Below are 12978 nucleotides of genomic sequence, written 5' to 3'. Positions count from 1 at the left end.
AAAGAACTTTTCATGCCCAAATTGATTAAAAGATGATAACAATGGAAGTCTTTTCCATCCAGTCTTACATGTTCACACTAGAAAATGGTGCCACAAAATGAGTGAACACGTTTTGCTAACAAGGTCTCAGAAAGTTAATAAGTTAGCTAGTGCTAGCATCAGTTCATTGGATCATGTGTTCCCCAAAACAAAAACAGCAAAAACAATGCAAAACTGTTTATGTAATGATATGACTCACAACAAAATGTAAGGTTATAGAAGCTAACCACTGCTAGCAAAACAGTGGCCAAGATGTCATGTAAACAACACAATAAATTCATGTCTAAAATAAAGTTTGCTGTCATTTTAGAAAATAAATGTTTTAGAAATAAAAATTGTCTTTATGTTTCAGAAGGTGAAGAAAAGGTGGATGAGAGAGCCAAGATGAGTGTGGCTGCAAAACGCTCCCTCTTCAGGGTACATTTTTACATATTTTTCTGTTGCGGTTGAAATCAGATAGTGATATTTTTAACCATCAAACAAGGTCATCTAAAACCTCAAAATAAACTAATACTTTGTCTTCACAGGAGTGACAAATTAAGTCTTTCTGTCTTATTTCACAATAAATAAGAGATGTTTTAATATTATTTTTATATTTTATATGTGGCCTATGGGATCGATGGTATTACTAGAAGTGATATTTTGCTAACATCTTGTTTCAGGAGTTAGAAAAAACATCAGATGGAAGCGTTCCCAAACCCCGCTCTCGAAACGCTGCCGTGGAACGACGCCTGAGAAGAGTTCAGGACCGTTCCCACACACAACCTGTCACCAACAAAGAGGTGGTCAACGCTTCCAGGTACATCGTGCTTCTATAGTCATTGTTAATAATTTGCAATGTAAAGACACTGTATGATCTACTGCTGTTTTTCCTCATTATTTAAATTTGTCTTTCATTTTCAGTGACGCCACCACATCGTCACAACCAGAGGGAACCCCCACAAGTCCAAGTCAAGTCCGCAGCCCTACGGCAGCCAGCACCAGCATAACTAGCATCAGGTGAGCTTAACACCTAAAGACACCTAACAACTTCTCTCAGTTTAGGCTAAAATTTATCACATTTTGTCCAGCAGACTAAATGATTCTGAAACAATTCAGCTTTAGTCTCATATTAATAATGAAAAGAAAAAGCCGAAGACGTTTTTTGCAGCCGTTTATCCGTCTTCATCTCCCTCTCCTGGTTGTACGAAGGATATGCAATTTTAGCTCCACTGACTTTATTTGCTGATTCTCTAATTCATGCCTGTAGGGCCACAAGCTGTCACTGTTTGTACAACAGGCCATTGCCATACAAAGTGTTGATGAAGAAGTGTTTTACTTGTGAGTTTTTCATATGCAGATCATAAATATCAGTGAAGATGCTTGTTTATGGCTGGTGAATAGGTCTAAGCTCGAGTGTATCTTGTGATTTGTTGACAAAGTTTTACTCACCACTGCAGAGATTACTGTAAACCTTGCAAACATCCAGGTGCATTACATGATAATCTGATCTACTTATGGTTCTGTTGTGGTGTCTTATAATCTTAAACAGTTGGAACAGTCAGGTTTGGCGCACTCGTTTATTGCCTGACTGTAAACAAGCGTGGAAGGAGTCTTTATCAAAATACAAACAATCTACATTGTTTGATTTGGAAACTTTTATTGACACATTTTTAGCTGACTAAAAATGTGATAAATTAGATAAATATTTTGTCTTAAAAGGAACTTATTATGCAAAATTTACATTTTGAATGTTTGGGTCTCAATTGTTTCTAAAAACATGCTAAGCACTTCAACAAATCTCCCAGTTTTTTGGTGTCTGGAAAATGAAAAGTTTCCAACACCTGCAGAATGTAAAGTTACAAATCGGCAGGAAGTGCCCATCACCGAGCAGCCATTGCTGGACAATGGCTGCTGAAAAGACAATTGCTTCGTTGTTTACTTACCATCAAAAAAACCACTTGCTGCATTCTCCTTGATTGTGCAGCAGTCTCTACTAATGCTTTTTCAAGATGTACAGATGTATAATTGCGCATCTGTAGGCAGCCATTTTCACCTGCGAGTGAAAACTTTGAGTTTGAGGGGGTGAATTATTACCTCCGTTGTAAATTAAGCTAAAAACAGATCATAAAAACTTATTACGCAAGAATGATTTTGTAGGAAAATAACATGTCTTGTTGAACCCATAGTCCTGTCCTAATATAAAAGTCACTTTTAGATATTAAGCAACTTGAAATTTTACTCAACGTAGTAAAGGTAAAATTTATATTCCTCCAATTATTAAACATGCGCAGTTGCAAAATGTTTTTTTTTTTAATGTATAATGACTTCATTTTCAGATACTGAAAATACAACTGTCACTCCCACAGCATTCACGCCTCTTCACAGCCAAGCTTGACAGCCCAGGAGCAGGAGACAGAAACGCAGAACCTCCAGAAACAGAGCCAGGCTGCCGGTGCTGGAGATGGCCAGAAGCTTCTGCCTGAGGAGCCAGACTTTTCCACACTCAGTCTGTCTGAGAAAATGGCCCTGTTTAACCGCCTCGCACATCCCATGGTTAAAGCAGAAGAGGGCTCTCGAGGCGACACCCGGCAGCGAAGAGCCAACGCCCGCTTCCAAACCCAACCCATCACCCAGGGAGAAGTGGAGCAGGTACCGCCATTTCACTACATATTAACTTGTTTGTTTGAAAATATTGAGGAAAATACTTTATGTAAAAAGTAAGGATGTTTTCCTTCACAGGAGGGCTGGGCGATGTGGCTTAAAAATAAAATCTACAAACTTTTTAAATAAATGTTTCTTACATTGTTTTCTAAAAAGACTTTACAGATGACAGAAAATGTCTTCAAAAAGTGCCTTTTATTTAAAAAGGATACTTTAAAAACAGTTTGTCTTCATCATCTTGTGAGTCATAATCAATAACTGGTGTCCACACAGGAAACTGTAACCTCTACGGTGTGTAACAGGGACTTAGACGCCCCTCAGGGAGAACACGTAAGACCCCTCTGGTGTCAATGTCTGGTTCTGGCTTGGTATTGAACTGACTGGTCTGACTGGTGAGCCGTGTTTGTGCTTTATATGGTAGTGGCTTCATGTCAGCAGCTCAAGCACGGTGGATATCAAGTGTTGCTTGCAGCATGTAATGGATAGTCTAGGGTGTCTGTTTTGTTGCTTTTGATTGCAGCTGCTTCCAAGACATGCTTGTTTGTTGCACAACAAGTATGAAATGTTTGAATGTGGGAAAGAAATCAAGAAATAAGTTAGATTATTTCAGTTTTATCATTTATTTACTTACTTTGGTCGTAGGAATATCATGATGAACACATTTTGTACCCGATGCTGATTTCGAAATAGGAATTTGCTTGTGGTGGGCACACTTCTGCTAATCAGCTGATATTCTAATAGCTGAGCTAATTTTTCGCTTTGAGCTTTTGCTACCTTTGAAAACTTTCAACTTAGTGCCAAGACTCCAGTAAACTACTATGAGAAGGTTGTGGGTGAACACCAAAAATGTCCCACCCAAACAGAACAGTTTTGAAAGCAGTTACACCAAACACTGAAGAAAACAATGCAAACTTAATCATTTTAATCAAGTAATGATCAATTTCTTCTTTTTGTGGTATTTAACCTGTGAAAATAATTTAGGTAATCTTTTGGTAGCCCAATAGTCCAACATATTTTTACTCAAGTAAAAGTAAAAAGTAGATGTCAATCTTGTTCACTTCTTTACTGCAGAATTTGTGTTTATTAGCTTGACATCACTTTCAAAAAGTTAAAAACATTTTAACACACTAAAGTACCACTCTGCATTTTTTTCTTCAAATAATAATACTGATATTCGATTTAGTAATCAATCAATAAATCAAGTTCATTTGCATGGCACATTTTGCAGCAAGGCAGTTCAAAAACATATCAAAAACAGAAAGTTATGAAGCAAACACCAAACAGTCGACTACTGAAAAATGACAAATGATGCTAACAATTGTATTTTTATTTTTTGTTTTGTTTTACATACTATCTTGTTTTGACATTTTGGCATGAGGGGCTCCAAATGAAAATTGCCTAGGGACCCAAAAAGGCTTGGTCCGGCCCTGACCCCAACATCTGGTTTCTCTTTTATAGAACATTTCTACTTCCCAATTTTATAACGTGTCTATCGCTGCATTTTCAGGTGAAAATCAAACTGGAGCCCCTGTCCGTCTCCCTGGTCCGATCCGCAGCGGCTGTCGCTTCGCAAGCCTCTGTTACCACGGTAACCATGTCCCCACACAGCAGTGGCGGTGGCATCGATGACGGTTTCCATCCAGAGAAATCAACTGCCATCCCGTACATCCCTGCCCAACAACAGGGCCCAACAGGCAGCGCCAGCGTCCACCAGGAGAGGGCGCCGCGGTATTTCTCCCTGACCCAGCGAGGGCACCAAGGCCACAAGGAGGGGCAGCCCGATCCCTGCCCCCTCCTTCCTGACAGCCCAGAGAAAGCTGGGGCCCCTCCTGGTGTCCCCTCATCCTCCGTGGGCCACAGACAGCAGAGGGAGGCGCTGCTGGAGGGCTGGAGAGGCTGGAAAGAGGAAGAGCAGGGAGGAGTCAGGGAAGACGGCATTCAGGAGAAGCTGCACTCCTCTGACAGGGACAGAGGAGAGCAGCCACAGCATCCTAAGCACTCTGCCGGACTGTCTGCGTGGCGGGGCGAGCCGGAGCCTCCGCCCAGCAGGAGAGCTGCAGACTCCCAGGAGGAAAGAGGAAGAGGAGTAGCTCACAGCTCCTCCAAAGAGGAGCCAAAGAGAAGCCAGGGAGGCATCTCAGGTAAGTGGTATCACTCACTTTCATTGAAAGGAAATGGAGCAGAACCAGGAGTAAAGAAGATCTGTAAGAGGGCAAAAGAAACAAAAAACGGGAACCAGAAATGCCCACCAAAATGGGTCTGCTCCTATTATCCTCATTGTCTTCTGTAGTGTACTCCCACGCATGACTGCTTTGTGCCGGCTGCACACACACACACACACACACACACACACACACACACGCACACACACGCACACACACACACACACGCATGTACATCCCAGCTGGGAGTGTTTGATTTGTCTGATGCAGAGAAGCGTTTCAGGCTGTATCTAATTAGCATATTTTTCCATGAATGTACCTCGTGAAGCTCTTTGTCTGGAAAAGGGGAAGCCCTTCCCTCATAAAGGCACCACAGATTTCTGATCGAATCCCAGCGCTGTCGTGACCCATAAAGGAGCCGTGGTCCCACTTTGCACCACTTTACGCCTCAGACTACAGCAGAGTGGACCTGACCTGCTTTTATCGGATAATCTAGGTTGGGTCCAGGGGTTGTCTTTTCCCATGCACACAAACAGAGCAGAAAGAGATGAAAGGACAAAAAGAGGGCAGGGCAACACTTAAATAAAGCAGGTAGAAGTACAAGCTGCTGTTTGTTAGTTCTCTACGTGACTCGGCCTTCATAAGTGTCCATTATTCTGTCCTTTCAAAAGGTTAGAAAACCTCCAGTTACTCATCGCTCTGGTGAAACCATAAACCTTTCCACCCATGCAGGAAGGCTAATAAAAACCAGAAAAACAGGTAGATATCCTAATAACTGATACATTTATTTAGTTACTGCATTCAAACGTTGTCCCCATAGGGTAATTAATACACTTGTAGCTGATTAAACAATCTATTTTATCAAAAAAAAAGCTCAAGAGATTAGTTTATTGTTGTGCTCAATAGATGGTATTGATTACTAAAATGTCTATTAGGTGCAAAGTGTTATTCAGCAATAAAGCAAGGAGTGGCTCTAAAAGCATGTTCCTTTTAACTTTGATAATCAACAAACAAATAATTTAATTTTATAAAATTTTAGGAAAATATTGACATGATTTTGAAAATAAAATGCAAAGCCAAAAAGCAACAACAAAGAGGAAATAAAGACTAAAAGGCAAAGTTGTAACAAGACAAAAGACAAAAGGAGGACAAAACAGAACTGAAAATAATAAATAGTTTTTTTTTTTCAGAAAACATTGGATGTTTTTAGAAATTTAAGAAAATAATGGCATAACTAATAGCATAGGATAAAATTTAACTATTTCCAAAACAAAGGAGTCTCAGAAGTTACACCACAAACATATTTTAGTAAACATATCTGGGTCATTTTACCATTGAATAGAATAGAATAGAATAGCTTACGCTGAAAACTACTTTTTCTAAAAAGTTAAATATTGGTAAATAAAAAAAATATAATCATAAGGCAATAAAAAATGTATTTAAAAAAATACAGAAGTGTGATGTTGTAAGTAAGACTAAATACAAAACAAATGAGTAAATAAAATAAGAACGCACATGGAAATGTATTAATCTATAAATAAATCTATAAAAAGTAATTAAGAGTCATCAGGGTTGGTCATTGTTCAATCTGATGGCTTCAGATAGGAATGTTGTGTTCAATGGTGCATTTTATTTCATAAATATACGTAATACTGGTTGAAATCTGGTTTGATCAATGCATCTAAAATATTTTCTTTTCTTTGTCCCTTTACATGTCGAATGAAAACAGAACTTTTTTACTTGTTACTACTAAAATAATCATGTTCAAATCTTAATTTCAACATGTTTGGGGTCTATTTTTTCTTCAGACTTGCCGGATCACCCAGAGCCGCTGAAGCCGCTCATAGCTAAGGTGTCATCCCGGACTGTGTCTTATATTTCAAGTGGCCAGCAGCAGCAAAGCGTCCTCCAGCCCCCTCAGACTCTTCCCAAACCCCCTTCATACATCCAGCCACAGTCCAGCTCCCAGGCCCCGCCCACCCATCCCAAACCCTTCACCCATTCGCTGCAGCCCCAGCCCAAACCTCCAGGTCAGACCCTAACGAAGCCGTACCCTCAGGTCGCCCCCCAGCCTCATCAGGCCAAACCTCAGGCGCCGCCTCAGACGCCCCCGAAACCTCACTCCTTCCCCCAGGCTCTCAAGTCTCAGGTCGCGACCCCGGACCATCCCGAGGACTTCAGCAAGAACAGTGTCCATTCTGGAGACCTGCTGTCCCCCACGGAGCCCGGAGACCAACCGTTTGACAGCATGTCCACCAAACAGATGTCCATCAAGGAGAGGTGAGACTCATCTGGTTCACTTTATATGTACACATACTCTATCTACACCTGCCGCAATAAGCAATTAATCGATTAATTAATTTTATGATGAATCACAATGAGCTCAATCATTTTTTGAAGGGGAATTTTCATTATACATGTTGTTTATGGTTTTGATTGTGCGTCAATTTGAACAAAATAAAATATTTCATTTTGGATATTTAAAATGTCTTCCAGCTACAGTGTTGAGTGTTTTGTGCAAAATTAAAGTTTACCTGTATTTGATTGTATTATTTGAAAATGATCTCAAAATAACAAAACTATCATTTATCACAATAGTTTCCGAGGCGATTTGTTGTTCAGAAAATATTGCTTTTGTGTCAGCCCTAAATATAAAACTCATTTTTATTTCAGGTCACATCAAGATTATGAATTTCCTCCAACAGAAAGTATTAATCAAACTATTAAACTGTTCATTATCATAGCTCACATTGTATTTAACGAGTACTTCTTATTTAATTAATATTTAGCATCTTTTCACTTTTGGAACTATACAAATAAAAATCACACAAATTCTGGATTTTACAGACTGTTTTACGCTGGATTTGTTTTTAATGTGGACATGTGTGAACTATATTAATCTTTTGATTGTTGACATTAGAATAGATTACAAGTGATAGGAAGGAAAATTAGTAGACTCTTCCTCACTTAAATATAATCTGATAGCATAGATAAAGACAACATTTCTGAGGAAAGGAGTTAAATGAAAGCTTGGGAATATGAACATTTCTCATTACAATGTTTAACTTTTGATAAAAAAGCATTTTCTGCTTAAATACAAATTTAATGATATAATACAAATGACACAGATTATGCAAATTACAAATCCTTGCTTTTGTATTAAGCTGAAGAAATAAATTCGCTAGTATTTTTCTTTCTGAGTTCAAACAAAAAGAGACACAAAGAAAGACCCGGTATCAGTGAATAACTGGGTAAAGAGGGTGAAAACCATGACTGGGATCTGAAAGACATTAATGAACTTTGAATTCATTCATAAATCCTGAAAATTACCCTTTAAAAACACCAAAAGTGAGAAAATTGTCAGTTTCTCAGAGTTTAACAGTTTTAAACATGTTTTCTTACACGGTGAGGTTTCTACCTCTTTCAAATTACTGAAGAGACTTTTTATAGCATCATTGTAGTTTTTTTTCTTGGTAGCCAGCAGAGATCTGTGCAGACGGATCGTCCCCTCTGAGTTTTAGCAGATTGCTCAGATTGCCCTCATTTCTGGTCTTTTCATGCAGCAGCAGCAGCAATAATGACACACTTTCTTTTACCCTTCAGCCATCAGTTATTAGCTCTGCTCACACACCCACCTTTTATACAGATTTATATAGATTTGTTGGCTGAGAAACCAAAATTATCAATCTGTTTTTCACTTTTGAAAAATAATTTCTTTTCAGCAAATCCAACGCTTTATGGGAGCTTCTGGTAAATTTGTAAAACGCCTAAAGATAAACTGGTGTTTTATTGCAGCAGAATAAACTATAGATGTTTAGTCCTATTGTTGGTTGCTTGGGAAAGAGAATTAACAAACAATAATTAATGTACAAGAATTTCTTAAACACATGTATAAACCTTCTTATCTTTTGTTTATTGATAGAGTGGCACTGCTGAAGAAGAGCGGTGAGGAAGACTGGAAGAACAGGATCAACAAGAAACAGGAAGTGGCAAAAGTAGCATCAGCAGAGCAGGAGCATCAGGAATGGGAGATGGAGACCAACCAGCAGAAGGTTTGACTGTAACCATTATAGATGTCTGTTTAATTACAACTATAACCGTAGTTACTTTACTTTGTTTGGATTTGTGTTCTCGTCTTGGTTTAGGCTAGAACATTTGAATTGAATGCACAATTCACACATAAATGACTATGTTTGGTGTTGCCGATATAAACCTACAGCTGAAATATTGCAATTGCTGATAATCTTGGAGCTTGCATCGTGTTTTAGGCTGTTTATGTCACATTTGCGCTCATGCTTTATCCAAATTTAGGAGTATCTCCACACTTTTTACCTGAAATCAAAAGCTAGATGGTTGAACCTTGGTACCAAATCGCCTTTCAAACCCTTTACAAGTGATCAAAAATGCTCATCAAAACTGGTGGATAAAGCAGGCTGACACTGAGAATGACCAAAGCCTCACTTAAATCCTATTAAAATGTGCAGACTGCACTTAAAAGTGCAGGGCAGACACATCCTGTCAGAACTATTCCATAATCTCATTAATGGCTCTAAAAACATATGGCTGATGTGCAACTTGGCCAAATATTACAGCAAATATTCATGAATGCGTAACTTAATCTTTTGATTAGTGAAAAAAATCTCCAAATATGGCTATGGATACATAACTGCATTGTATAATATAAAATCTTTCTACCTCAACAAAAAAATGGTTCAAATAATTAATCAAAACTCAAAATTAATAAGTTTTTGGATAAATTATGCTGTTGAGAACTTTGATAAATCACATGCTGGTGTTGAGTCAAGTTCCCCATTAATTTTGTTTCTGCATGTCTGCAAGCAAGAATGCTTTGTTTCTGGATACTTGTAACAAGTCTGAATGGATATACATTTTTTCTTTTCCTAAATGGTTTTAGGAACCAGTATAGCAAAGAAACTATTTCCATACTGGTTTGGAGTATTTCAACAATATCAGAGGTTTTTTAAAGAGCGTCTTTTCCGGCTTCTCACCCGGTTCTCTATTAGTATTCTGTTGGAAGAAGCGTCCTGTTTCAGCCTTTCATGGCAATCACCCCCCCTTTAGCAAACTCTTTAGCAGCAACTGCTCCCTGTTTCGGTTTCCATCAGCTGAGCTGTTTCTCTGTTTTAACCCTTTCAGGAGGAAGGAGTCGCTCAGGACAAGTCTGCAGTGTCTGGCTCTGAACAGCTTTGGGTAAGGCTCGCTGCCAGCAGCACACCACTTCTAAGCCAATCAGGGTGGAGCAGTAACTGTGCCGTCCAATCACAGTGTGTTTGTCTGGCTGGCTATATCTACTGCTAATGGTGAACAAATACAGAATGGAGTGTGAACAGCAAAGACAGAAACCCCTTCTCCAAAATTCAACACCTTCAAGCTTTGGTGAAATTAGCAGCCGCCCACACGGGTACACCAAATGTCTTCTGAAGAAATGAAAACTATCTGTTTGACCACAATGACAAGAGACAGAGTGAGGCTTTAAGCACACCACACACTCATCATCTCTTGTTTCTTGTTTCCATTCATTTTCCTGTGACTTTGCTGTTGGTACACCTGGATTTACCGACAATAATAAAGGACATTTCTATCCTATTCTGGTCTAACAGCTGTTAAGCATGGTGTTGGCAGCATCATTCTGTGCAGCATGAAAATATTCACACCCTTTAAGTGCATCAGTCCTTTTTTAATGTATACTTTAAAGAGGACTTATGACATTTTTGTACTTTAATTTGGGTCTCTGCTGCTTTAAAAACAACCTGAGTGCTTAAAAAAAACAGTCAGGTGTCAACTTTTTTTTCAATAAGCTAAAGTTTTTTGGTGTCTGGAAAATAACACATTTCAAAAACACCAATTGAGTGACACTTTGCTGTATGTTTTTATAAGTACTGATACCAGTTTACCAGTTGGAGAAAAGTAAATTTATACTTTTTGCATCATGTTTTTAGTTCCTGACTTCCTCTTTTTCTTCTTTAAATCCAACCTTTGTTTTTTTCCATCCATGCTACTTTTGGATGTTTTTTGCATTTTCTCCTTTTTTCACTTTTCAATCCATCTCTCCATCCTCAGGAGCCTGTCTTCTCCTCAACCTTTTCTCCTACTATTTCTCTTGCCCAAAAGTGCCAATATATTGACCATCATGGTCAGGTAAGAACGAGAGCTGATGGACAGCATGAAATGGGCTCCTGTCTTTCTTTGCTAACCCTAAAGATTTTAATTTGCAGTGGTGAGACGGATTTACTGCAAAAACAGCTTAGGATTTTAGTTTTCAAATGAAATGAGATTAAACTAACTTAAAAGTTACTTTTCCACAGGTTTTAAGCCATTAAGTGTTTAATATTGATTAAAAACTGCACTACGTGCATTGGTAGTTTATTTCAATTACAGCATGGGAAAAAATCTAGAACTTGTGCATCAATATTAAGCGATTGTTGACTTACAACAAGTTCGTTTCTTGCTAAAAAGTTACTTTAGATACTTCAAGTGTACTAAGAATTTTGCACCAGAAAGCAGACCAAAGAGTTGGTAAGTCGGTTTATTTTTGCAGTGTTTGTAACGGCAGCTTGAATAGCAGTCAGTGTTGTTTTTGGAAGAATGGAGAAGACTGGATAATCATGCGCCTTGCATGCTTGGATTGATCTAATCTTTGTGTTTCTGCTTGAGTTGATGCTGTCACTTCATGAATAATTGGTTGGGAGGAAATAAAAGCTCTGACATGATGTTACAGAGAAGTTATGTGGAACATGATGTAAGCCTTTAAGGTTATGTCTTATAAGCAGTGATAAATAGAGGATTTTATCCACTCCATGGATTTGATTTATGTGCTGATTTCATCAGGATGACTGGAAATGAGCCATAAATGATGAACATTTCCTGCATCCAGAGTTTATTTCATTCTGTACAAGCTAGGGGATTTCAACCTAATGAGCTTTCTTGTTTTAAATCTCATCTCTGTGCAGAAGGCTGGAGAAGAAACTGAGGCCCAGATGAGCATCAAAGAGAGGAAACAGATGATTTCAACGCGTGAGGATGCCTGGAAAACAAAAGGCAAAGGAGCCGCCAATGACTCCACTCAGTACACAGTTGCTGCACGAATGGTTAAGAAAGGTCAGTGCAAAACTCTGCTGCTCTGGAGAGAAAATAAACAGCAGATTTAACTTTAAAAACTTAAAAATACATCTAAATCATTACGATTTAGGTTTTCTCCTGATTTGATAAGAGTTACTTTGGCAGGAGAAGGCAAAACATTTCCAATAAATTTAGAGAAGCAATGGTTGAAAACATTTTGACACACATTTGGTTCGTTTCAAAAGTATCAAAGCTTAACAAGATCTGCTAATAAAACATGACAGACTGTCAAAACAAATCGCAATTAACAAACCGCTCTTCTTCACAGTCTTTCAGCAGTTATGTAATCTAATGTGATTTTTTTTTCTGTGTGTGTCCACAGGCCTGGCAGCCTCCTCCTCAGTTATCAGTCCCATTCTGTCACCAGTTTCCACCAAACTCAAGAGCAGCACTCCAGCTGTCAACAAACCACAGGAGGGTGAGAAAAGTGTTTAAGTCCTGATTCATCACTAATATTTCCTCCACAATGTCCTGAAAATCTAAATGTGGCTCCTTATTTCTGTTCATTTAGAATGTTAAATCTGATACAAAGCCAACAAGCAGCTGGATGAAAGCAAAATCAACATAGTTTTGCACAAACATATAAACAAGACAACTGGACTACCTTCTGAAATCTTTCAAACTAAATATTCTTTGGAAAAATGAAGTTAAAAACCACAAAACATTCAGAACTGAGCAAACAACTGAAACCAAAAAACATAGAAACGATAACCAGCAGGAAAATAAAAATAAAAAATACAACACTGGTTTCATACACAAACACTTTTGTGTTTGATTTGGGTCTCTGCTGCTTTAGTTTTACAAGGTCTTAGTTGTGCAAAGGCTAAAAAGATACCAATCAATTTCTACTGAGGTTGCTGCTGTGTCAGAATATAATTGTTTCATTTACAGAAATCGGGGCCAGGCCAGACATGGAGTCAGATAAGAAGCTGGACAAGCTGGAGAGCTTTTTGGGACGAATCAATAGCAAAGGTACGCAACTAAACTTAAGCTT

General features: G+C 38.5%; 1 protein-coding gene across 6 annotated transcripts in view; it reads left to right on the top strand.

Annotated features, from left to right (window-relative positions):
• LOC129355683 (supervillin-like) overlaps positions 1-12978 on the top strand; it is a 36067-nt gene that overhangs the window by 10276 nt on the left and 12813 nt on the right. For 4 of the 6 annotated variants that reach the window (XM_055025273.1, XM_055025270.1, XM_055025271.1 and 1 more), the window contains 13 exons: positions 392-456; positions 702-838; positions 943-1038; positions 2388-2670; positions 2956-3012; positions 4190-4823; positions 6653-7124; positions 8767-8896; positions 10002-10055; positions 10926-11003; positions 11816-11963; positions 12307-12402; positions 12876-12956. In XM_055025273.1, coding sequence (XP_054881248.1) covers positions 392-456; positions 702-838; positions 943-1038; positions 2388-2670; positions 2956-3012; positions 4190-4823; positions 6653-7124; positions 8767-8896; positions 10002-10055; positions 10926-11003; positions 11816-11963; positions 12307-12402; positions 12876-12956 — 2331 coding nt within the window. The remainder of the gene's footprint in view (positions 1-391; positions 457-701; positions 839-942; positions 1039-2387; positions 2671-2955; positions 3013-4189; positions 4824-6652; positions 7125-8766; positions 8897-10001; positions 10056-10925; positions 11004-11815; positions 11964-12306; positions 12403-12875; positions 12957-12978) is intronic. The other 2 variants (XM_055025272.1, XM_055025274.1) reach the window with 2 other exon arrangements.

This window comes from Poeciliopsis prolifica, unplaced genomic scaffold, assembly GCF_027474105.1.
Source record: "Poeciliopsis prolifica strain line A6 unplaced genomic scaffold, Auburn_PproV2 SCAFFOLD141, whole genome shotgun sequence".
NCBI classification, from domain to species: domain Eukaryota; kingdom Metazoa; phylum Chordata; class Actinopteri; order Cyprinodontiformes; family Poeciliidae; genus Poeciliopsis; species Poeciliopsis prolifica.
The sequence above is the reverse complement of the archived record's forward strand: the minus strand, read 5'-3'. Positions and strand labels throughout refer to the sequence as shown.